The 26,087-nt window shown below is 40.6% G+C and overlaps 1 protein-coding gene across 1 annotated transcript; it reads left to right on the forward strand.

Annotated features, from left to right (window-relative positions):
• On the forward strand, positions 1-26,087 carry SLC35D2 (solute carrier family 35 member D2). Its single transcript, XM_069961746.1, has 12 exons — positions 1-252; positions 2,491-2,524; positions 3,459-3,545; positions 5,590-5,657; positions 8,214-8,285; positions 10,870-10,938; positions 13,780-13,882; positions 14,762-14,854; positions 16,327-16,394; positions 17,597-17,675; positions 21,023-21,105; positions 25,899-26,087. The coding sequence occupies exons 1-12, from the start codon at positions 134-136 to the stop codon at positions 26,068-26,070; spliced, it is 1,047 nt and encodes a 348-aa protein (XP_069817847.1). The 5' UTR covers positions 1-133; the 3' UTR covers positions 26,071-26,087.

Genomic DNA, 26,087 nt, shown 5'->3' on the forward strand with positions numbered 1-26,087 from the left:
CCACCTGTTCTGTAAAGGTGGGGCCAGGAGATCCCAGTGTGTACTCACACTGTCACATTACATGGCTGACATGGCTCTGCCAAAACTATAGTGTAAAGTGTCCAGGGCCAACTGGACCTTCACCCAGAACAACATGTCTTCCAGAACAGAGGTTGTGTCCTCCCGTACGGCACGGCTCCTCTCAGCCGTCTTCTATGGAGTGAGCTCATTCCTGATTATCCTGGTTAACAAGACTGTGCTCACCAGCTACAGGTAGGAAGCTAATGTTACAGTGTGTTCGTAGCATTGTGTAATTGTGGGGGCTGCGAGATCACCACAAATCAATGAGTAATAAGTGATATTCTTATGAAATCTGTTCCTGTACAGAGGTCAGCCTAGGTCTCCACTCTTTGCTGTAAATACTAGCTAATGCCAATATATCTGACAGTGATCTGATTCCTATTGCTATAATGGTATCGAATACTATGTAATCTGGTCAGGGAATCATGTTAGATTAAGACTAAGCTTTATTTTTTTTTTCTTAAAATGATTATATCCTGTTAAAACATATCTGCATGTAATTGTCCAGCTCATACAAATGCTTCAAATAGGGTGCATTCACACTACGATTCTGCCTTCTAAAGCACGGATACGCCAGCACCCTGTCAAAATCGGGTGCTGACATATTTGTTCACATAGTGGCGTTGACCCCATATAATTCTGTAGCCTGAACCTGGCAGTTAGTGACCACATCCTGGTCTTTTCCCTATATACACAGATGCCCTGGATTAAGAGCATAATTCGTTCCGGGACCGTGCTTCTAATCCAAATCCACTCTTAAACCAAAGCAAATTTTCCCGTAAGAAATGCAGACAAATGGTTACACACACCAAAAATAATTTTTATTCTGAATAACAGGTAAAACATTTAAAAGGTGGATATGTCATATTATAAGTTACTGTACAGTATAGCCAATCAGCATGTGATGTATAATTTATAGTAAGTGCATAAACATGACAGAATAAACAAGGACAGAAAAGGACATAAACAAGGACAGAAATGTACACCCTGCTATGGAGCAGGCTCACGATCGCGCGGCCGCCCGCCAATAACCCCTTAAATGCTGCGATTGACCTGACTACCGGAGGTCCCTTACCTTCCTCCGTGCAGTCAGGTCTTCAATCTTCTGATTCAGTCTGCCACAGTCAGGCTGTATCAGAAGATACCCGATAACACTGATCCCTGCTATCCTTAATATATTAATAATAATATTAATAATAATATATAATATACTGTAGCGTGCGCAATTGTCCGATCTATTAAAATAAAACAATATTGTTCCGGCACGGTGAACGTCGTGAACAAAAAGCGGTAAAAAAGCGCAGAAATAGCTTTTTTTAATGACATTTTATGTATAAAAAAATGAATAAAAAGCGATCAATACGTTTGATCTAGAAAAAAATTATACTAATAAAAACTAGAGATCATGGGGCAAAAAATGACACCCCATAGGTGAAAAAATAAAAGTGCCATATTAAATATACCTATTTGCAAAAAAAAAGTTTTACTGCTATTAAAAATAGTAAAACTTCAGAAAACCTAGTAAACATGCATATCGCTGTGTTCAGACTGACCTATAGAATAAAGAAAAAAATGCCAGGTTTACCGTAAAGTGCATTACGTAAACATGGAAGCCGCCCAAAATTTGTTCACCCCATGAATGATATTTTGGGGGTTCAGTCATACATTATATAGCAGATTAAAAGATGCCATTACAAAGTATACCTGCTCCTGAAAAAAATGCAAAAGTGACAATTGGCCCAGTACTTAAGGCCATTTCAGGCCCGTCCTTAAGGGGTTAAAGGGATTATCCAGAATTAGAAGAAAACATAGCTGCTTTCTTCCAGAAACAGCTCCAAGTATAGATGTACTCTGCAGCTTATGGAGCATACCAGCCACAACTGCAGCAGTAGCTTTACCTTGGAAAAAAGATGTTTTATTACGCCGCACAAAGCCAGGAGAGGGGCAGCAGCTAGTTATCTGGGCGGGCAGCCATTCGTGACTAGTCACGGCTCTCTGCCTGTCACCAGGTAGTGCGGGGATAAGTGACAGGCAGAGAGGCCACTAATGGAGGACTCTACCCGTCAATCATCCCCACACTGCGCACTAACAGACAGAGAGCCGTGACTAGTCACGGGCGGCTCCCTGCCCAGATGACTAGCTGCTGCCCCTCTCCCGGCTTTGAGCGGCGTAATAAAACTTCTGCGCAAGAGTTCTATAAAGTGCTGCTGGGAACCATATCAACACATTTGTGCTGATTGGTTCCCTTTAAACATGGGGTTTAATGTAATTTATTGGAATAAAGGACTAATACCTGCAAGAACTACATTGAGAGCAATTGATGTTATTGACAAACAGAAGTATTTAACCCTTGATTTTTAACATGTATAGATTTTCATTTCATTCATGCATTTATACTACATTATTGTAATTTTATCTTTTTATATGAAGGTTTCCATCATCTATGTTTCTTGGAGTTGGCCAGGTAGGTCTACAAGTAATCATAAACCTAACAGTATAAAAAAAAACGGACAAACAACAAGCAGAGTTGTTAGGATCATATAAATAATCTGCCGTTTCATTTGTTATAACCTCTCCAGGAATCTGATTGGTTGCTAGGGGCAACTGAGGCAATTCTACTTTACACTAGTTTGATAAATCTCCCCATTGGTGTTATATTTTAGGCCACCCCTTCCTCACCCCTATTGTCAAAAAATGAGCAAAAATAAATGACCGTAATGCAAAACAAATATTGTGCATAACCCAGTGTTTTTACACAAATTCACAGCATAGTCATCTTGTGGGTTTTCACTGCAGATTTCACTACACAACTTCAATGGTCATTCTAAAAAGAAACTTTTAAAATGTCACAGAGTCATAATTCACATTATGCAAGTGTGCGCTGCCATGGCTGAGATACAGACAAAAACAGAAGGGTGCAACAGCATCTGCATTTGCTAAGACCTACCGTATACATAATGTGGATATTTAGAACGGCAAAACTGCTATTAAAACTTTTTGAAAAAATGAGATTCTTGGCAACCCAAATAGAATCATCAAATAGAAAGTACCATCTCACCATGGTAAGGTGACCTCAGAGAGAAGGCCCAACACTGGCTTCTTGGGCTAATACTAAGGCCTTAGTAATAAATATAACTAAGACCAAAAACTCACCATCCCAAGTGGCTGCCATTATGTCTGCACTAGATCTCTTCTGTGGGGCTCATGCTCCAGCATTCAGATGGTATTTTAGCTCCATCTTTTAAAGTAGGGTTTGTTACCTTCTCCTAATGGTATCAGTGTCTCTCTTTTTCTTCTTCTTTTTAAAGTAGAACAGGACATGTGTGTCTGAGGTACCTTGTAAGACTTTTTGTTTTTTTATTGTTAGTACTAACAGTATTTCTCTACTTCTCTATCAGATGGGATTCACACTTCTTGTACTGTACATAGGAAAGATAAAAGGGATAATTACATTTCCAGATTTTGATAGAACAATCCCAAAAAGGGTAAGTATATACAATCTAGAGATAAAGGGGTATTCTGGGGAAAATTGACTTTTCCCCTATCCACAGCATAGGGGAAAAGTAGGAGATTGTGGGGGTCCGACCTCTGACCCCCCCCTGCGATCTCCATATCAGACCCCGACTGGCTCTGTTATGAATAAAGCTCCAGGTCGGCACATGACCCCCGGCTCTATTTATTCCTATGGAGTGTCGGAAAGAGCCGAGTATGCCGGAAGAGCGCTGTACTTTGCTCTTTCCGATGCTCCATAGGAATGCTTTAATGCAACTTTCCTATATAAAAACTGAAGCAGCAAATTCTGGGAAAACTAAAAACATTTGGCCACAACTGTAAGCACCCTGAAGATGTATATTCAGATGTAGCGGATTTGTTGCAGATATCTCCGCAACAAATCTGTGGCGTGCATTTACCTATGTTCACTAAGCATCAAAAATCACAATGGTGTTTTTCTACAAAGTACTGTGTGTGAATCCACCATAAATTTTTCAATTGGACATAATAAAACATATAAAAGCACATGCTGGGAAACTGGCTCTTTTGCTATACCTCCATATGCTGGCTTCTACACTACAGTGATACACTACATTTAGTATCACCTTCACATTCACTAAATTCCTGTGGACACATTTCCTATGTACTGAGGAATATATAAAACCTGTGTTTGTAAATGAAAGTGTTCAGGCCTAAAACCTGCATATACTGTAGCTACTACTTCTCACAGGTATAATTCCAGGAATTCCTAGGTCTGCATGCGACTTTTCCAGCCACAGGGGGTCAAATGGCGAGTGTTCAGGTTTGGCTGGATCCAAATGTTCCGTAAGTTCACTCATCACTAGCTATAATGTTTCCTTTTTTTTTTTTTTTTTTAGCTATAATTGTATCCGGCCTAGGCAGGTGCTGTCCTGATAGCTGGCTACAGTGTATCTAACTGTATTAGGACACTAGTTTTGTCATGTTTTTACTAAATCACTTTAAAAAGGCAATAGTGATGCGAAAAAAGTCTTAAAACCTTTATGTGTGAAAACACCCTCCTCTGGCATTCCAGACTGTTTAGCTCATAGACTAGGGTGTTTTCACACTGCATTGTTTTCTCATGTGGTCTAGGTGGAAATAAGTTCTGCATAATTAGACTAATAAAAAATTGTAGCTACAGATGTAATCTGAAGTCACAGGTTCCGTAGTGTGCCCGTAATTGTAAACCTGCAAGTACGGACGGCACTATGGACAGATTTATATGAATGGCTCTGTTCACACATATGTACATTGCACAGGATTGTGGACATGTGAATGTTTAAATAATATTTTTATTTTGAACATATTTTTAATTCTGGTGAAATCTTTAAAAATTTTCTGTTTTTCTATCTTTATTATGGGTAGCTTCACACGTACCGTATTGCAGCGGACTTTCTGCTGTAGATCCGCAGATTTAACTAAATTAATAAACACAGCATTAAATTTGCACCATTGAATCTGCTGCAAAACCGCAGAGGATTTGACAGTGTGTCATTTAGTCAAATCTGCTGTGGATCTACAGCAGAAAATCCGCTGTGATACGGTACGTGTGAAGCTACCCTATAAAGTAATCCTGAAATCTTGCAGTTTTCATTCTCACCACCGGGGCTAAAACTAACCAGAGATTTCCTGTGATCTGTACAGCATTGCAGTGTCATGTGATACCAGTAGATAAAGGAGACAATAGCAGCTCCCTGGGGAATGACCTCTTCACAGTAGCTCAGTTATGTTTCACTTTCATTTCATGGGGACATGTCCTATCTACTGTCATCCATGTCTTATGAGTCTTGCCGTAAAGCATGTCACTAAATGCTGTTAAAGACAGCTACGATAAGATGGTAGCCCTCATAACAATCTACAAAAAAAAAAAAAAATTACTCCCAGATTGAAATAAAAGAAGAACAATATCTGACTCTAATCAGTGAAAGAAAATGTAGTTGATAAATGCCCTTAGACTCAATACTGACAGCACTTATTATTCACCTTAACAGAAGCAACTTGTCTTTCTGTTTGCAGGTATTTCCTTTACCCTTATTGTACATTGGTAATCATTTAACAGGATTATCAAGCACACAGAAACTAAGGTAAGGAAAACGTTTAATCTTTTGACGTAGCTGACATTATATATATATATATATAGTCATGTACACGTAAAATAGGAATTACCGAATCGTATTCTTGCAATGTAAACACCATAGAAGTCTTAGCTATATTCAGTGATATGCCTGGTTATTTGAGGGCTGTCTGATACCCACCCTTCTCAAAAAACATAACTTACAATGCACTGAGCTACTATGGCATACTGCTTAATCATGGTGACATCACAAGACCATTGTTTTTTTTTTGTTTTTTTTAAACTGTTTGTGAACAAATAGATAGCAGGTAACTGGATCCCAGTTGTATCATATATAGCCATTAAAAAGGAAGAAAAAAACAAACAGATATTGTCGCCCCTTTCTCAGCACCTCTCTCTGCTCAAAAATGCATGTTATTGTTGGTGGACAGTGCGGCCATTGTGCCCCATCTCCCCACCTACATCCATGCCGTAGTCCCTGCCCCCTTTGTGATGTCATCAGAATGGGATGATCTGGAGGCCACCTTGCAGGACGAATTGAGCAGAATGATGAGCAGAAGTATTTGTGTGATGTTTAGCCGACATGCAGTAAACTCATATCCTCCTTCCACTCCTGCTGTATCATCCGGCCCAGAATGCAACAAAATGGCTTAAGGTGACTGACTGACCGAAGTGCAGGCACAGCAACGTGCCTGTACCATAGAGGATGAAATCCTGGCCTCCACAGCGTCCCATTCCGATGACATAACGGAGGGGGGGGGGGGGGGTGACTAGGCCTCCAGATTGCTATGTCACAGAGGGCCAGGGGACTATGACACAGATATAGCCCGAGAGATGGGGGCACAGCAACCTCGAAGTCCCATCCAGATGCCACTGACCACCACCGAGAACATGCATTTTTTGACTAGAGAGAGCACTAACAAATCCTAACAAAAAGTTAGATATGAAATGTCCAGAAAATAAGCTCCGTATATGGAAAGGGGGGTGGTGACATCTGACATCTCTACACAGGTGTAAAGGGTAAATTTAGCGTTTTTCATACCTTATTTTATATCATACGTTGTGATGCTTGTTCAAGTAAAAAGTGATCTTTTATCAACTGCAGACTGTGTTAAGTGGGCACGGCCTCGCGGCAATAGCGGCACTTAACTTCACCCACCGCACCACCGTCGGCCCCTTTAAGCCTTTAAGCCAGCCTGTTCCAATGGCCGACGAGGGGGCGGGGCCAATGGTGGTGCGGTGGGCAGGGCTAAGTGGCGCTAATGCAGCGAGGCCCCGCCCACTCGCAAAAAGGAGGTGACAGTGTCACTTTAAATATAAAAGTGTATATTATATTTACATGTATATATGTAGGATGATATCTTGCAAATATACAAGATATCCTATTATTATTAATACAGTGATCTTATCTATCCTGTTTAATTCATTTTAGTTTTATGTTCCATCATATGCACCAGAACACACAGAGTGGTGTTTTTATATAGTGGTGAAACACCTATAGGGTTCCGTACAACCTCATTGTCCATATGTGTATTAGTTGATGGGGCTTAATTCGGAAGGGCTGTTCTTTAACAGTACAGTTCACAATTTTGTTTTCTGTTTCTATCAAAAAATGCATTTTTCGTGTCTTTTCAGTTAAAGTGCCCCTTTCACTTTAAAAAAAACTTTTGACACACAGAAATATCAAAAGTTTTGATTGGTCTGACTCTTGTTAGATCGAGCTGGGAGAAGAGCCCTTCTCTCCCTGATCCACTGCGATCTCTATCTTACTGTAGGAGACAGGATCTATAGGCTTACAAATGGAAAAGCAAGATGAAGTGATATGGTGGGTGTCTGAAGAGCCAAACCTTAACTGATTAAAATTTCTGACAACCTACAAGGACCCCCCCCCTCCAACAACCACAACGATAAACAGTAAAGCAAGAAACAGTACTCCTTTTCATATCTAAAGTATATTAAATCCTTGACGCAGCACAGCTCTGACGGCAATCGCCACTTGTCAGGCCTCTTTTCCATTGTTACTACTAAGACAGTTTCTGTTACCGGGGCAAATTACATAAAATGCAAATGTTTTGCTGACTCGTAGAGGAAAAAAGACAATAACAAAATCACTCAAAGCCATTTAACTATGACCTGTATTGGTGATAACATAAAAGAACCCCTTTTACCTTCCTTATAATCATATAATGAGGACTGTTGCCTTTACAGATTGCCATAATTACGGTGATGAGGAAATATCTTTGCACTGCCCTGGAGGCACTCACAGCAGAATATCACATTCACTTTTGTTCTCAAACTACATGAATAATCCTTACGGTATTTGAGTGAAAAAACAGGTTCATGGCAAATGTCACTTGCAGTGGGCGTGAACAAGGGGAGCAGTGACAAAACCTTTACTTCAAAGCTAAATAAACATTCTACGTCTGTCCAAGAAAAATTTACATAAACTGCATTTAGGATATCTGAACACGGGGAAAGATGAGATATGTTAACCTGTTTTAGTTATCAAGTATCAGTAGCAAGTGTATCCAATGTGTTCCTAAATCATTTATTATGTCTTTTGCAGCTTGCCAATGTTTACCGTCCTTCGGAAATTTTCAATTTTGTTTACACTCATCCTTGAGATGGTCATTTTAAAGTAAGTATGGTTTTTGTTTGACATTTTTCTGCTGTAATGGGAGAGAAAAGAAAAGGGCAGATCTGTACTGCAGTGTATTATATCGGTCAGTGTTAGGGCTGTATTAGACGACCCAATCACTTTAGTAAGCGAGCCTCGATCCTCTAGATCGGCGCTCGTTTACTGAGCCTATTAAACCGTTCGATTATCGTGCAGCAAAGGCTGCATGGACTTCGTAAGCAATGCCTGTGCAGCCCTTGCTGTATGTATGTAGTAAATAATAATAATAATAATATCTCAAACTATAAGTCCAGTGAGATACAGCAGCCTGGCACTATCCAGTTATGATCAATGGAAACATGGTAGCAGCGGGGAGTGAAAAAGGTTTTTTATGGAGGTGCTCACCCAAGAAACAAAAAGATGTAAAATATAACAAAAAATATAATGAGGGACTCTCCGTTTAAAATTCATAAATCTTTATTAAATCCTTGTTAAAATGTCCATGCAATATGCAGCAGGGGTTCGGGACGCCAGGCTCTGATGACTGTTAACACATGACAGCTGTTTCCCCTACGTGCGAAACAGCTGTCATGTGTTAACAGTCATCAGAGCCTGGCGTCCCGAACTCCTGCTGCATATTGCATGGACATTTTAACAAGGATTTAATAAAGATTTTTCGTAGCAATGCGCCTGTCGGCTGATGATTTTAGGTCACGTGCTAAAGGCACGATCGTCCAATCAGTCATCGTCTGATCCTTGTCTTTATTACGCGGCCTGATTCGGCAGATTATCACTCTGTGTAATGGTGCATTTACACGGAGAGATTTATCTGACAGATTTTTAAAGACAAAGCCAGGAATGGATTTGAAAAGAGGAGAAATCCTAATCTTTGCTTTATGACCAGTTGTCAGTTTATAGTCTGTTCCTGGCTTTGGCTTCAAAGATCTGTCAAATAAATCTCTTCGTGTAAACGCACCATAATCGGGCTCTTACACTCACAGGTGTAGCTGATCAGACTTTGCCTCAGGGTAGAGCCTGATCGGCTTTTGTTGCCAGGAAACTGGAGGCTTCTCTGAGGCCTCTGGTTGCCCTGGCTACCTACGGCACCTTGAAATCACATTGCGAGTCACCAGTGGAGGACAAAGGGTGATTTCTCCCTCTGTCATCCTGTTAGATGCTGTGGTTTTATAATGCTGGCCTTATAAACAACATAAAAAAACATGCTATCCTTACCTCACTACACTCCCTTGGTTTCCTCCCGCGGCATCTTCAGGTCTCCTGCTGAACCCTGCTGTTCCCAGTTCCAAAATGGGCTTATCTCGCCAGTGATGGCCCACTCAGCCATTCACTGACTAAGAGAGGGCAAGGCCACAGCCAGTGATTGGCTGAGTTGCCTGTAACTGCCAAGCCGAGATGGCGGTTGCAGTATTCAGCGGGGAGACCCAAAGACGGCACAAAAAGACACTAGGGGAGCGTGGTGTGGTAAGAATAGCATGTTTTTATGTTGTATGTAAGAGCAGCACTATGAATAAAAAAAAGCAAACTTAACTTTATACTGCTGGAGTACCCCATTAATGTGGGCACTCTGGCAATGAAAAACATTAGATATATTGCTGTCTTTCCGTACAACATAATAAACATGCTATTCTTACCTCACCACACTCTCAGGTCTCTGGCTGAACAATCCTGTCGCTACTTCCAAGATGGACTCACCTTGGCAGTAACAGCCTGCTAAGCCAATCACTGACTGAGATGGGACAGCGACAACTTCAATGATTGCCTGAGTAGGCTGTCACTGCTGAGACAAGTTCGTCTCCAAAGTGGTGATGGGATTATTCAGAAAGGAACCTGAAGGCACCAGAGGAGGACACCAGGGGAGCATGATGAGGTAGGAATAGCAGGGGGAGATTTATCAAACATGGTGTAAAGTGAAACTGGCTCAGTTGCCCCTAGCAACCAATCAGATTCCACCTTTCATTTTCCAAAGAGTCTGTGAGGAATGAAAGGTGGAATCTGATTGGTTGCTAGGGGCAACTGAGCCAGTTTCACTTTACACCATGCTTGATAAATCTCCTCCAGCATGTTTAATATGTTGTATGAAAGAGAAGCAATATATAAAAAGGTTTTCAATACTGAAGTAACCCCTTTAAGTGTTGTGATTCTGTAAATTTGTTAGTGGTTGTATGTAAGAGGATGCAGGGCTCCAAATTTATGCAGAATTGTCTCTTGTAGACACACAAACAAAATGGATGACAGTAATGTATACCAGCCGCATGTACCAGTTTCTCCTCCAATGCACAATCCAACAGAATAATCATAATGTGCACAAAGAACTTCAGATTTATATGTATAGTAAATAAGTCATCTATAAATTAAACTATATATTTAAAATGTATAGTTAAAAGATGACCTGTTCTTAGTAAACCCCTGTATCCCATATCCTAAGGGATATGGTGACATCTGCTGTTCATCCAGTAGAATTACATCTTTTTTTTAGTTATCAATTAATAGCAGGGAAAATCAAATCCAAAAATCTGTTTGTCTCCAGTACACTTAACATTAAGTACATTGCTGCTTGCCTATTTGCATATTTTCTACTTTACAGGAAACGATATTCATTGTCTGTTGCACTGAGTATATCAATGATTGTAACAGGAGCTTTTATAGCAGCAAGGTAAGATTTTGGCATTTTGTTAAAGATGTCTGTCTTGTGATTGTTCTAGTTTCTGTCTAGCACTGTCATTCAATTTTCTTGCAATTCCTTTATCTGGCTAGTGGTGCGTTTATACAGAGAGATTTATCTGACAGATTTTTGAAGCTAAAGCCAGGAATGGATTTGAAAAGAGGAGACATCTCAATCTTTCTTTTAAGAATTGTTATCTGTTTATAGTCTGTTCCTGGCTTTGGCTTCAGAGATCTGTCAGATAAATCTCTCTGTGTAAACGCACCATAGGTACACACAATAATTTTTTTTGTTGCCCTCATAAATCCTGAAAAATAAACATACCAGACGGAAACTCAATGGACCCCATTAAAGCCAATAGGATCTCTTGAATATCCGTCCGCATCATTTAGGCTCCATTCACACCTTCGGTAGTTTTTAGGACTGTATATGATGTCTTCAGGTTTTTTTTACGGATTTGTGGACATTACAAAAGATTCGTTCATAAAAATGACGAATCCGCAAAAATTACGGATGCTCCCATAGACTTCTATGCGACAATTTGAGCCGCAATTACGGTCCATACAAGAGCTTGTCAGTAATTTTTGCGAATGCAGTTTTTGCGGATTACGGATCTGCAAATATACCCACAGTGTGAACAGTCAATTGAAATCAATGGGCCCTAAATTTGTCATACTTGCGGATCTGCAATTACTTTGGAACGTGTGAATGAAGCCATAGGGGGATATTTATCAAAGGGTGTAAAATTTAGACTGGTGCAAACTGGCCACAGCAACCAGTCACAGCTACTCTTTCCTTTCACCAGAGCAGAAAGATGAGCTGTGATTGGTTGGTGTGGCCAGTTTGCACCAGTCTAAATTTTACACCCTTTGATAAATCTCCCCCATAGTCTTCATTGTTAAATAGACTGTTAAATAGATTAAATAGATTGATAAATAGCTCAGTTTCGCAGTGCCAAGAGGACTCTCTGATGGATTCCCGGCAGAAGTATGAATCTAGCCTAAATGAAAAAAAATTCTGACTTTTTTCTTTAATACTTCTGTCATTTAAATAGCCTTAATAATTTATGCTAAAAGTAAAATAATTAAACACAGACTTGAATCTAGCAGCATTTTAAAATAACTTGCACAATTACTTAAAGGAGAAGTCTGGCGGAGGGGGGGGGGGGTAAAAAATCATTACAGAGGGGGAATAGAAAAGACATTGGGGGACGTATATTAAAAGGCGAAAATGCCTTTTTTCGGTGCAGATTGGCCCAATCGACGGAAAAATATTCGCAAAAGGTCTTTTTGCAAATATTTTATTTGCATTGGGCCGATCTGCGCCACCTTAGAAGGGGAGCGGCTTCTGCGTGCGCTGCATTTATAATTTTTCCGGGGGAAAAATGATAATGAAACCTACTCCAACTCTGAGCTCTGAGATTATTTGCACGAATGGGCTCCGTGCATACGGGATTTATGAGCTCAGGAGTTGCGGGGACATTTGTAAGCCCGGCGTAAAAAACGCTGTACTTCATAAATGTCCCCCAATATGCTTACCACTCCCAGTGCCTATGCCGCGCCGCATTACCCAGCTCCTGGACCCCGCTGGCTGTCATCTTCTCCTGGGTTCCGGTTGTGTCACGACCCGGGTTCGATGTCACAGATGGGTGGGATTTAGCCCGCTCAGCAAATCAGTGACTGCAGCAGTGGTCCATATGGCCTGCACAATTCGATGTATTTAAATAATGTTCCTGCGGCTGATATGACATTATCGGATGCAGGAACATTTAAAACAGCAGCTGTTGTTTAAAAACAAATATCCCCCATATAAACAAAATGCGTTTTTTTTTTTTCAATTTCAGCACACATTTCTTTTTTTTCTGATTTCGCAGTTTACTTCATGAAAAAATTCAGCCGGTTATTGCAAAGTACAATTAGCGGCACAAAAAATGAGGGCTCATGTGGGTTTCTAGGTGAAAAATTGCAAGTGCTATGGCCTTTTAAGCACAAGGAAGAAAAAATGCAAAAAACTAAATTGGCCTGGTCCTTAAGGGGTTAAAACACAAGACAAACAATACTCATAGTATTTTGTTCAGTATTTTTAGCAAAAACCAGGCGTGGAATCAACATAAAGACGTGACGTGCAGGCTCAGCCGTTAAGCTGCTCTAGTGGTGTCCCACCTCTACTGCTGAATGGCTGAGCGGCCTGTCATGTCTCAAGTCCCATCTTAATACCAGAAAGCGGCCGCACGCTGGGGACCAGAGCAGCAGAATGCGGGCAGCACAGGAGCCAGGGAGGTAAGTGGATGTTGTTTTTTTCACCCACCCTTTCCCTGGGCATTCCTTGGGCATTTTAAAAAAAAGGGGTCCTGGTCCCTTTAATGTGTGTTGACTTTCCCCCTTACATGATGTTTGGGCAGATAATTCTCGGCATGTGGAATTTCATCCAGCGGCAACACTGCATCTGGACACCGGGGGAGCGTGGAGAGGTAAGCATAACATGTTTATTATGTACCAACAGTGCAGCAATATATAAAAACATTTTATATGCAAGAAAACTCCTTCAAGCCAGCAAATGGAAGCTTTAAGTCTCTGTAGTAGGAAGTCATATGGACTCCATGCACTGCCATACATGTGCCATGCTCACAGCTTTGCCTTTACTAATACAAACGCCATTTTTTGTGTGTCTGTAGAAGGCGCCGCCAATTATGACCAATTCATATGGTGTCAATATTTGTCAGTAGCACAATACATAGGCCTCAACTCTCTTCTTTAATATTTTAATGATGTACCAACCACAAACTTATCGGAACATTATGGACCAGCTGAATATTGAATATTTGTTTTACAGTTTCGATCTTTCTTTTAATTTGGAAGGCTACACCATTGTGTTGTTGAATGATGCATTTACAGCGGCCTATGGAGTTTATACCAAAGAAAAACTTAACCCCAAGGTGAATATTAGTAATTAAAGGGAAACTATCAGCAGGTTAGAAGCATCTAACCAGCTTATATGTCTTTATAGCACATGGGGCGCTGAGGATGAGGGTACTTTTCTTACCTTCATCCTCAATGCAGTTTTTGGGATCTTGGCAGTTTATTTCAATATGCTTATTAGGCATTTGGTGCAATGGGGGCAGGACTACCATCCTCAGTGCACTGATCCACTCTGCCTGGCCCGATCCCCACATTAATGTTAGCAGAGCAGCGCAGAGCACCGTCCTAATATTCATTAGAAGCAGATGAGAACGCCCCCTGAACGTATGAAACTACCTGCTAATATCCCAAAAATGGTGCCAAGGATGAACGTAAGAAAATTACCTTCATCAGGGGAGGATTATCTTTACCATAGGCCCCGGGCTGTTCACCAAGCCTTGGCCCCCAACCCTACTGTAACTATGGAAGCACAAGCGTGGTGTTCATAGTACAGGATAAGCTATGTCATAATGCCCTAATTTGTGCAAAATCACGGTTAAAAAGCCGCAATTATTATCAATATTTAAATACCTGCACAATATTTCCTTCATTGACTCTTCCAAGTTCCAAGTGTCAGTTCCAAAAATGAAAGACTGCTGACTTGTGTAAAGCTGCATAGAACATCCATAGGTGCGGCAAGGGGGGGGGGCAATCAAAAGTTTGCTATGGGGCCCAGTCATTTCCAGTTACGCCCCTGGCCCTTGGTCTAAAGTTACAACATAGCCATAGTCATAGGTTGAAGCATTTGGGTTCTAGAACAAGGAACTGTTCTCTATTTTCATGTTGAGGATAACCAGCAAGTACAGGCACCATTTTATTTCTGCTGCTGGTTACCTAAAATTTGTTTTATTTTACAGGAACTGGGTAAATATGGTGTGCTTTTTTATAATGCCGCTTTTATGATTTTACCTACACTGCTATTTACCATCTGGACTGGGGAATTTGAGAAGGTAGCTATTTTCTTTTTTTATTCACACATTTTACTGCATAGTACATAGGTAATCATGTGAGTTTATTTTGTCATACATTTGAATAGGTATTTCTTGATATGAGTTTTATAAATTGTTAAATCTTGAGCAAAGTATGTGCCTAAAAACAGGCCTACTAATATCTTAAAACAGCCCTGCCCAGAACACTGAGGGGTTACTTCATATATACTTAAAACACTATGGATTTCATGCATTTCAGTATAATATTATTTGCAGCAAATGATGTACATGTGAACCTACTCAGCTATAATTCTATCTGAACTTCAGCAGACGATTTCACAGTATGGACAGGGAGTTCTCCTTTTCCTCCTTATGCGGGGTGTACATTTAATACCAACTCATTTTTATGTCTGTATTACAGCCGCAAGTCCCAGCTTGACCACAAGTGTGAACCTACCCTAATGCAAAATTAGGCCTGGACTACGCCTCTTTTTTTTTGCTGTCTGATGGCCCTTTTTTGGATGGCCGTCATTTTGCAGCCAATTAACGGCCTTTATTTTAAAACAACAGGCATTGTTTGCAGAATACCAGCCATTGTTTTGAAATGACGGCCGTAAAAAAAGGGCCGTCTAACAGCCAAAAAAAACCAAAACGTTGTGTGATTGTGGCCCAAATCAGATTTAGTAAATTGAACTGTATGTGACAACCACCATAAATAAGCTATTTCATTTTAATGAAACATGGGACAATGAAACAAGTAGAAGTGGCCCATCAAAGAACCAGAGGCCTCTCATAGAAGAAGCCCCTAATGATCCAGCAGAAGGTTGAAGATTTTTACTGTGACTCAAAATTGTGGCAAAAAGGCCACAATTGCACTATTCGCTGCAAAATAGCTGGATTGTGATAAAAATGCAAAAAAATACCATGTATAAACACAGCCTTATGGTCTCAAGACCCAGCCCAACCTTGGGTCTAATGACCCAAACTGATGAAATCATATTGATCAATGTGCCCATATTATGCTAAGAGGAGTTTTACACATAGCATTTTTCTGGTTGTTAATTGAGGAGTTAAAAATGCTGTGGACAGATGTTAGCTGGATGTCAATACGTGTAGTGCTTTTTTGTCCAGTTCATGGTGTTTTTCTCACCAAAAATGCCCAAATTAATGCATGGTGTTTTTCATCTCTTTTGCAAATTTGAAACTTTTCCAATTTTTCTTTAAGAAATAGTGGACGCCTATACTAATTTTCAAGAAATCAAAACACCTATAATAATTTACACAAAAATTTGAAAAAACTTTAAAAAAGTAAAAATCAGGAAAAATTCATTTTTTAATAGCCCCCCCAAAACATGGTATCAGTAAATTGTCAGCAGTCAAAGGAACCATCAGTCTGTTAGGCTTATTGAGCAACAAAAACTTACTAAATTAAAGAACTATTATTGTTCCTCTTAATATATTCTCAGTGTTCTTTATGCATTGTGTCCTTTTAGGCTATACATTTTAGCAAGTGGACAAATTTTTACTTTGCTTTTCAATTTCTCCTTGCCTGCATGATGGGGTAAGTAGGCTGAAATATGTTGAAATAATTAAGAAATTTACCTGATGTACATAGGTATATGTATTGTTGTTATCTACTCATGCTATATTGTGTAACATCATGGTTATTACCTTCTTGGTCAGCTTTGCTTCCCCTTAAGGCTGGGTTCACACACAGTATTTTTGCTCAGTATTTTGGTACTCATATTGCAACCAAAACCAGAAGTGGATTGGAAACACAGAAAGACTATGTTTACACACTGTTGAAATTTAGTGGATGGCCGTCATTTAATGGCAAATAATTGGCGTTATTTTAAAACATTGGCCGTTGTTATGAAATAACAGACGTTATTTGTCATAAAATGACGGCCATCGACTAAATTTCAACAGTGTGTGAACATAGCCTTTCTACTCCTGGTTTTGGTTGCAATATGAGTACCAAAATATTGCCCAAAAATACTTTGTGTGAAAATAACCTCAAGCTCCACGCACAGTGGGCCTTACTTACTAAGATGCTGTCATTTTTTTTCCTGTCAGGCTGTAGCTTGTGTCGTATTATTTCCCATCTCATTTACTGATGTGTCCGATTGCCCTTATTAAATCTTTTTTCACATGAAAAAAAATAAAATCTGACCATTCTGGCGAATATGCCGAGCGTGGGCAAACGAAGTGCTTCGCTTCATTTGTAATGTAAATTTGCTCATCTCTAATCATAACAACAGTGACATTTTAAGGTCTTTTACACAGGCCGATTATCGCCAAGGATTGTTGCCAGAAACACTCCTTCGTCCAATAATCGGGCAGGGCAAGTGGGAAAACAGCCGATCCTCATCTGATTGCATCTTTTGTGGCAGGCTGAAATCTATTGCTATTGGCCGCACATCTCCCTGTGTACACAGGGGATGTGCAGCCAACAGCAGTATATTTAAGTGGCCACACAAATGATACCATGATCATTCTTGTGCCCTGCATCGCAATTAATCATGCCTTTCAAAGACACTGCAAAGGAGCGTTGATCTAGCTGATTGGCCCTCACATGCATCCTTGTATGTCCCCATAACATTCTATGTATAGGACCCTTACACTAAAGCAGTGATCATTGACATTTGTGCTCCGAATAACCCCTTTGACTAATTTTTTTGTTAATTAAGCAGTGATGAAGTGGCCATTTCTCTTTCTACCACCAAAAATTTACATACTCTTTTTTTTTTTTCTTTACGGCAGATTTATTCTACTTTATTCAATAGTACTTTGCAGTTACCACAATTCAGCACTAACAACTACAGTCATTGGGGCCCTGAAGGTAAATCTGCACTTTTAATTTCATCATGTAGAGAAAACAGTTAAATTTTTTAAGTATGTTTTTTGAATGTCTTATGCTCTATGACATTTTACAGGTGTTTGCACTTTTTCATCCACCAAAGCCCAACATATGCCAAAAAGACATTTTTATAGATGTGTTTACTATATATATTTGGAGTTTCCCACCGCATGCACTAAGCCTACACAGCAAATTACAGTGTGAAATTAGCCGTACTGGCATATTCATCCGAAATGTTTATTCATTTATAATTTTACGGCTATGTTCACACAACATAAGTTCCATACTAATCACAGCGTTGTTGCAACGGCCGTGATTGGTACGGAACCTACGTTGTACTGCAGGCCGAGGGAATCCAGGCGGGACTGTATACACAGGGTATACCCCCTTTGAAAACTGACATGTCAATAGCGGCCGCAGAAAACCCTGTCAGTGCACACTATGGAGCAAGTGACTCCTGCCGCACGCTCCATAGTGTGCAGTGGGGAGTTCTGATCCAGGCGCGCATGAATGTGCCCGCATCAGATCTCTGTGGCACTAGAGATCATCCGGCCAGTACTGCAGTACCAGCCGGGATGATCTTTTCTGAGATCTGCCGTTCTGTGTCCTGGCCAGGTCACGGAACGGCCGGTCTCATACTATGTGTGAACATAGCCTAACTAAACAAACATGTTGTATGTTAACAATGTAAAGAATTTTTTAATCCGGCTGTGGTATAGTATATAGCTTAGCTGTTTCTGTAACAATGGGTGGCCACTTCTCCATTCAGACTACTATATGTGGTTGCTAAAACAAAGGGTTCAGGTGGGTATGCCATAAACATGCATAGGAAAAAAATATCCTTAATTTTAGAGACATGTCAGAGGTTTTGATTGGTTGGGGTCTATGTTAGAACAAACCAGGAGAGAGCTTTTCTCCCCATCTTGCTGCTCGTTGCAGGAGATAGGCTCAATATTGCATCTAAAAGGGATATATATCAATCTCAACTAATATAGTTATACTTGTAGGACTTAAAGGGGTAGTGCGGCGCTCAGAAATTATTCACAGACTAACACACATTACAAAGTTATACAACTTTGTAATGTATGTTATGTCTGTGAATGGCCCCCTTCCCCGTGTCCCACCACCCCCACCCGTGTACCCGGAAGTGTGGTGCGCTATACATACCTGTCACGTGCCGACACAAGTCTTCTATCTTCATTCAACGACGTCTTCTTCGGGCGGACGGCGAACAGCTCCAACTGTTCTGAATGCCGTCCGCCCTCTGCAGCGTCATCCGATGCTCAGCCGCGATTGGCTGAGCATAACTGTGCTCAGCCAATCGCGGCTGAGCACAGTTGTGACACGGCGGAGGGGGGGCGGGCGGCAGCGACTCCGAAGATGACGTTTGGCACAAGATGGCGGACGGCCCTCGACACGGATCAGGTAATGTATAATGCACCACACTTCCGGGTACACGGGTGGGGGTGGGGGGACACGGGGAACGGGGCGATTCACAGACATAACATACATTACAAAGTTGTATAACTTTGTAATGTGTGTTATTCTGTGAATAATTTCTGAGCGCCGCACTACCCCTTTAAAGTGACACTGTCACCTCCTTTTTGCATTCTGACATCTCTACACAGGTGTAATGAGTAAATTTAGCGGTTTTCATACCTCATTTTATATCATACGTCATGGTGCTTGTTCAAGTAAAAAGTGATCTTTTATCAACTACAGATTGTGTTAAGTTGGCGGGGCCTCGCGGCATTACCACCATTTAGCCCCGCCCACAGTGCCATCTTTGTGGCGCTAATGCCACGAGGCCCCGCCCACTTAACACAATCTGTAGTTGATAAAAGATCACTTTTTACTTGAACAAGCACCATGACGTATGATATAAAATAAGGTGTGTAGAGATATCAGAATGCAAAAAGGGGGTGACAGTGTCACTTTAAATAAGTTAAATAGGACTTAAATAGTAGGACTTAAATAGAAGTTAAATATTTTTGCAAATACATTCATTAGTAAACTTGCCTCCTTCTCCTGATATGCTGCTCTTTCCCTCCCATTTTTGGCAGCTCATTGTCTTGGTTACTGACCACTGCTCTGCTCTAAAAGTCTGGCTGGCATATTCATAGTTTTAGTATAAATATTTATAAATTATACAGTATATACACTGAGGGGGGAATTTGTTACATAAACCTCTGCGCCCATGCCCCATGCTGGATTTACTAAGAGTCACACTCCTTAGTAAACCCAGTGGCTGCCACACTGCAGGCACAGAAATCTATGCATGCTCCAGAGCGGACATAGATTTCTGACTTCTTTTATGTCAAATCAGGTGGAGGAAGAGGCCATGCCTCATCCCCACCCGTTAGGCAAGGCAGGCATACGCTAATTAAAAAGCAAGTGGTTTGCGCAAAAGACTGCGTCTTTTCCCTGGCCTATGCCAGTCATATTTTTAATAAATTCACTTATATCTCTATACATCTACATTATAGCTATATATATACACCAGCCAGACCACTGCAGAGTGGTGGTCGGTAACCTATACACTGAGCTGTCTATAGGAGGGCGGCATACCGGGAGAAGGAGGCAAGTTTGCTAAATAAATGTATAAGTTGTACCTTGGTTTAAGAGTAACTTGGTTTAAGAACGTTTTGGTTTAAGAGCTCACAGTTTTTCAAATTGTGACTTGGTTTAAGAGCATTGCTTTGGTTTAGGAGCTCCCTGTATTGGGTGAGAGGCGGAGCGGGGGAGGGGCATGGTCTGCATAGCGGGGTCTACACCACTGTACTCTGACCCAGGAAGTCTCCCTCACCTTCCAAACCATGGCAGATCACATTCAGGCTGGGGCTTGCATCAGAGGACAGGACTGTGGATGTAATCTCGCCATAGCTGTAACCCCTCTCTCCCCAGACAGAGAGTGCTGCATGTATGTGCCCACATCTGCCCTGCTCATTCCTTCATGCTCCCTGCAGTCTCTGTCAGCCCTTGTGTTTCCCATCCTCTCCATTACTGTACAGTTACTTATAATATCACATATTCTGCTGTTTCTGAATGTTTGTTTCATCTGTTTTACATGTTATTCAGAATAATATATCATTATTTTTGGGGTGTGGAACCAATTGTCCGCATTTCTATGATTTCTTATGGGAAAATTTGCTTTGGTTTAAGAGTGGATTTGGATTACAAGCCCAGTTCCGGAACAAATTATGCTAGTGATCCAAGGCACAACTGTACTTGCAAAAATATTAAACTTGACGAGACCAAGTAAAGCTATGTACGTTGAGATGGATTTAGCCCTTTAAGTAACAGTGACACTTTTTTATCTTTTTTTATAGAACGTATCTATCGCCTATATTGGGATGTTTTTGGGAGGAGATTATATGTTTTCTTGGCTAAACTTTATAGGCTTAAATATTTGGTAAGTACCATACTTATTTGTTATTACTACCTCATAGTACCAAGTGTACTCACTGGTATTTTTATGACTTGTTTTAATAAAATCAGGGAAATACTAATACTAGCCTTACTACAATATATACACAGTAGATTAGCAGTAAAGTTTAACCACAATGCTGACCTGTGAAGGGTGTTCCAGGAAATTTAACACAGGGTTTTAAATGTGAACTCTAGTGTTGATTCGGAGTCTACATTCCTAGTCTGAGAAACAAACTAGATTGTATTTAAAGAATCTACATGCTACATTTTTTATCCTTGTATGGTTTTAACATTTATCAATATGGTTGGATCTTTCGTTAAAGAAAAAATCCATCATGGAACTCCTCACTAGTCTTGGCAGGTCAGTAATAACATCTCCATTAACTATTGGTGTGTTCAGAAACCAGCTCAGTAATATTGGCCTTTTTAATCCTTGTAGAGCATATTCGTATATAATAAGGTGAGATTGTCATCCCATAAGGAAGGTGTTAATGAGCCTAAATACATTCTTTAGTTTCTAAACCTGTTGGTGTTTCCTGGTGAAACATTTTCATACTAAAAGTTGTAAAAATCTCTTAAAAGAAAACAACTAAAATTCCAGTGCCCCCAATAGCTCTCTGACAGGCGCCGTACCTCATCTTCTCCTAACTTCCTTCTATGTCACAATCTGGGGGTAAGTACTTGTTTCCTACATATAGGAAACAAGGTCAGCTCACCATGTGCAATGTAGCATTGTATGAAGTGCAGGTTTCCTAAGGTACGAGAGGAGCACGTAGGACGAAGGCTGGCAGGTTTTTTAAATTTTGTTATGTATTTTACGTTCAAGAAATAAACTTTGGATATCTTATTTGGAGCTGTGAAGTCTTCTCCTTTCCATAGTCAGACTATGCTTTGTTAGGGGGGGTGGAGGTGGGCATAAAACTTACCCTCTGGTCTTCTCACAATGTTTACCAAATCAGCCAATCAGCGGCTGTCTCAACTCATTAGCTGCAACAATGTTCTGCATCAGCCGCTGATCGGCTAATCGGAGATTTGAAGAATCAGAGTCCAGCACACATCAAGCTCAGTGTCCCGGGCTCTGGTTAAGAAAAAACACATCAGAGGTGAGTAGGAATGTTGACTCCCCGGCGCACTGCACCCATCCAAGCGAGGAAGGGGGCACTTAACCTGCTTTCTTGCTGGTATGGGTGCAATGTGAGATCAGTTTGGCCCCCAAAGAGTTAAGTGGAGATGCAATACATCCTCACCTAACCCCCTTGGGGCCACATTGTTCAGTGCAATGCATATTCACTTAAGCCCTTGTGTGCCAGACTGTAAGCAGCTATCTGTAAAGATGCTGCTTACTGTAAAGAGCAGAACACCTGTCAAAATGATGGTGGTCTTCTCCTGCCTTTTTTGTGTCCCTCTCTCTTTTTTTTCCAGATAGTAACCAGAGGATTGCATTGGATTTATTGGACTACATCGATGACCATTGTTTTTTTGCTTTGGTCAATGCGAATGCCACTTAACCCCTTCCTTTCTAGAGCGGATGCATTCAGGTCGGCATTTGTACCCGAACCCAGACTTCAGCGGTGAATCTGATTTGAATAGCTTTAGGTGTTGTTCAGAGAGGAGGGGTGAGGGATCACCACTAGGCTTGATCGAACAGCGAAAAAAGTTAGGTTCGATCGAACCTAGCCAGACCTTCCGCATTTAATTCCTGATGCCTTCCCGATCCATGCGGAAGGAGGATACATCCCGGGGACCGCCTGGAATTCTGGGATATAGCCTATTACCTTTGTCATGGGTCCTTTAAGGGTGTAATAGGTGGGCTCTTCGGTATCGGCCCTTTAAGAGAATCATTGGTGCTGGCCCTTTAAGGGCAGCATTGTTAATGGCCCTTTCAGAATAACTTTGGTACCGGCCTTTTAAGAGTGACTTTGGTACCAACCCACTAAGAGCAAACCCGCCGTCTGCCCGCTCCGTGGAGAGGGTGGATACAGCCGGAGGACCGCCTGGAAAACTGGGATACAGCCTATGGCTGTATCCCAGTTTTCCAGGCGGTCCTCCGGCTGTATCCACCCTCTCCACGGAGTGGGAAGACAGCGGCAGTCAGAAGCCGAGAGTTCAGGTTCATACAAACCCGAACCTCGGCAGGTTCGCTCATCTCTAATCCACAGTGGCCTTATAATGTAAAGAAAATTGCTTGAATACCATGACAATCTTGTGTGAATCTGAAGGCTTTGAAACACAGTTTAAACGGAGTCTGTACACAAAGTGGCTCGGACTGTATCACAAGAACTGGAAGAAAAAGAATAAAGGGAATACAATATAGTGCTTTTTAAGCACTATAATAAAATAAGAATTTAGCAATGTAAATGCCAGCCATCACATCCATGGTTAGACAGAACAAAAATCAGGCAGATGTTGTTTTATATTTTATCTTTTCTTTGCGCCAGACACTGATCTACATGAGTGTTGCCAGGACAAGCTGCTGGTAATTATCCTGTTAGCATTTGTGTTTGGCTTTCAGTTCTGCCTTTGGGCCAGGGTACACTTTGAAATTTAAATTATGATTTTCCCCTTCAAAAACCCATATATTGCATATTAACCCTTCACATCCACGATACGTATACATTCCTGCTGCAGATGCTCCGTGCAGCAGAAACTATATATATATATATATATATATATATATATATATACATATATACATATACATATATACATATACACACGTTCCTGACAGTGAGGGGCTTTTGATGTGTGTGGGACCCCTGCAGTCAGAGCGGTCCCGCACACATCAGAGTGTATGGGGCCAGGGATAATGACAGACAGCTGCGATCTTGCAGCTGCCTGTCATTAACCCCTTAAACCCCACGATCTATAGTGATTGCAGCATTTAAAGAAGTCAGTGACAGGTTAAGCACCTGTCACTAACTGATCGGGAACCCCTCCGTCTTGTCGGATTGTCCATCTGTGCATAAAGTCTGCTCTCAGGCAGGCTCTATGCACAGATCACCCATAGTACTGATCTATGCTATGCTATGGCATAGCATAGATCAGTATATGCAATTTAATGATTGCATGTTTAACTGTAAAGTAAAATTAAAAAAAGTTTTTAAAAGTATTAAAAAAAACCTTATAAACCCCCCAAATAAAAGTTTAAACTACCTCCTTGCCCATTATAAAAATAATATGTAAAAGAAAAACACAAAAAAACATATTACATATTGTAGCGTGCGGAATTGTCCGATCTATTAAAATATAACATTATTGTTCCCGCATGCTGAACAACATAAATGAAAATAAAAAAACACACACACACCAGGATTGCTGTTTTTCTTTTAATTATATTTCAGGAAAAAAATTATAAAAAGTGATCCAAATTTTTCTTTTACACCAATATGTTACCAATAAAAACTAGAGACCAAAATGACAACCCAACCAGCTCTGTAGGTGGAAAAATAAAAGCACTATGGCTCTTAGAAGGCGGGGAGGAACACTGCATTAATTTGACCTGGACATCCTTGCACCAATGACCTTTGTCATGAAGGGGTTAAAGGGTCACTGTCGTTTTGCCAAACTTTTGACATGTCAGAGACATTTCAAAAGTTTTGTTCGGTCCAGGTCTGCGTGTTCAGACCCGTACCAATTGGGAGAACGAGCAGGGAGAGGACCACGTGGCAGATCTGTGTAAGAAAAAAGGAGACGTGCATCATAGACTTAAATTATAAGCGCGTCTCCCCTTTTTTTTTTTTTTTTTTAAACAAAGAGCGGTAGTGGACACACTGCAGTGCGTCTTCTCCCAGCTCATCCTCCTGATCGGTATGGGTCTGAGCGCTCAGACCCGGACTAAAGAACACTTTTGACATGTCTCTGAAGTAAAGTATCAGAGTGACGTCAGTGCAGAGCACCACCCTAATGTATTATTAAGAGGTGAGCTGGCCGGGGTGGATCAGTAAACAGTAGTAGTCCCGGCCCCAGTGCACCAAACTGCCTCATTTACGTATCTAATACACTACAAAGTTCAAAAAAAGGCACCGAGGATGATGGTAAGAAAATTACCTATAAGGTAACAGAAATATATTAAAGACTTGCTTGTATGTTATGGCTCTGCATACTGTATAAAACAAAGGTTCATAATTTTTAATTTTTTTTCCCCTTCCTGTTTATGATGGGATTAACCTGTTTTCTTTTTCCTAGAAAAGCTTTGGGGTAAATAGATTAATAATAAAACCACATTTCCCAATGAAATTAAATTTGTTTAGAAAAAGTTAATAGAATGCAGAAAAGTGACATCAAATCTAAAGCTGGAAACCTCCAGAATGACAAAGGAGTTAAAGGGGTTGTCCAGCGAAAAACTTTTTCTTTCAAATCAACTGGTGTTAGAACTTTATATATATTTGTAATTTACTTCTATTAAAAAATCTCAAGTCTTCCAATACTTATTAGCTGCTGTATGTCATGCAAGAAATATTTTATTTTCAGTCTGACACTGCTCTCTGCTGACATCTCTGGCCGAGATAGGAACTTTCCAGAGCAGGAGAGGTTTTCTATGGAGATTCATAGAAAACTGAGTTCCTGTCTCGGCCAGAGATGTCAGCAGAGAGCAGTGTCAGACTGAAAATAAAACATTTCCTGCAGGACATATAGTAGCTAATAAGTATGGGAAGACTTGAGGTTTTTTAATAGAAGTAAATTACAAATCTATATAGCTTTCTGATAACAGTTGATTTGAAAGAAAAAGACTTTCGCTGGACAACCCCTTTAATGTGGGTTTCTTTTACATTTCAGCATGGTCGGTGGAGCAGCGTATTCTTTTGTAACACTATGGGAAGTCCCACCATCAGCAGACAAGCATCCAAACACATATAGCTGGGAAGAACAAAGGACTGATTTCTCTAAAGTTTTGGAGACACAAATACAAAAAAACTCATTGAATTCAAAAACATTACCGAATATTTAATAAAACTTTTACTAAAA

The sequence above is a fragment of the Dendropsophus ebraccatus genome, chromosome 3 (assembly GCF_027789765.1).
Source record: "Dendropsophus ebraccatus isolate aDenEbr1 chromosome 3, aDenEbr1.pat, whole genome shotgun sequence".
In the NCBI taxonomy this organism is placed as follows: domain Eukaryota; kingdom Metazoa; phylum Chordata; class Amphibia; order Anura; family Hylidae; genus Dendropsophus; species Dendropsophus ebraccatus.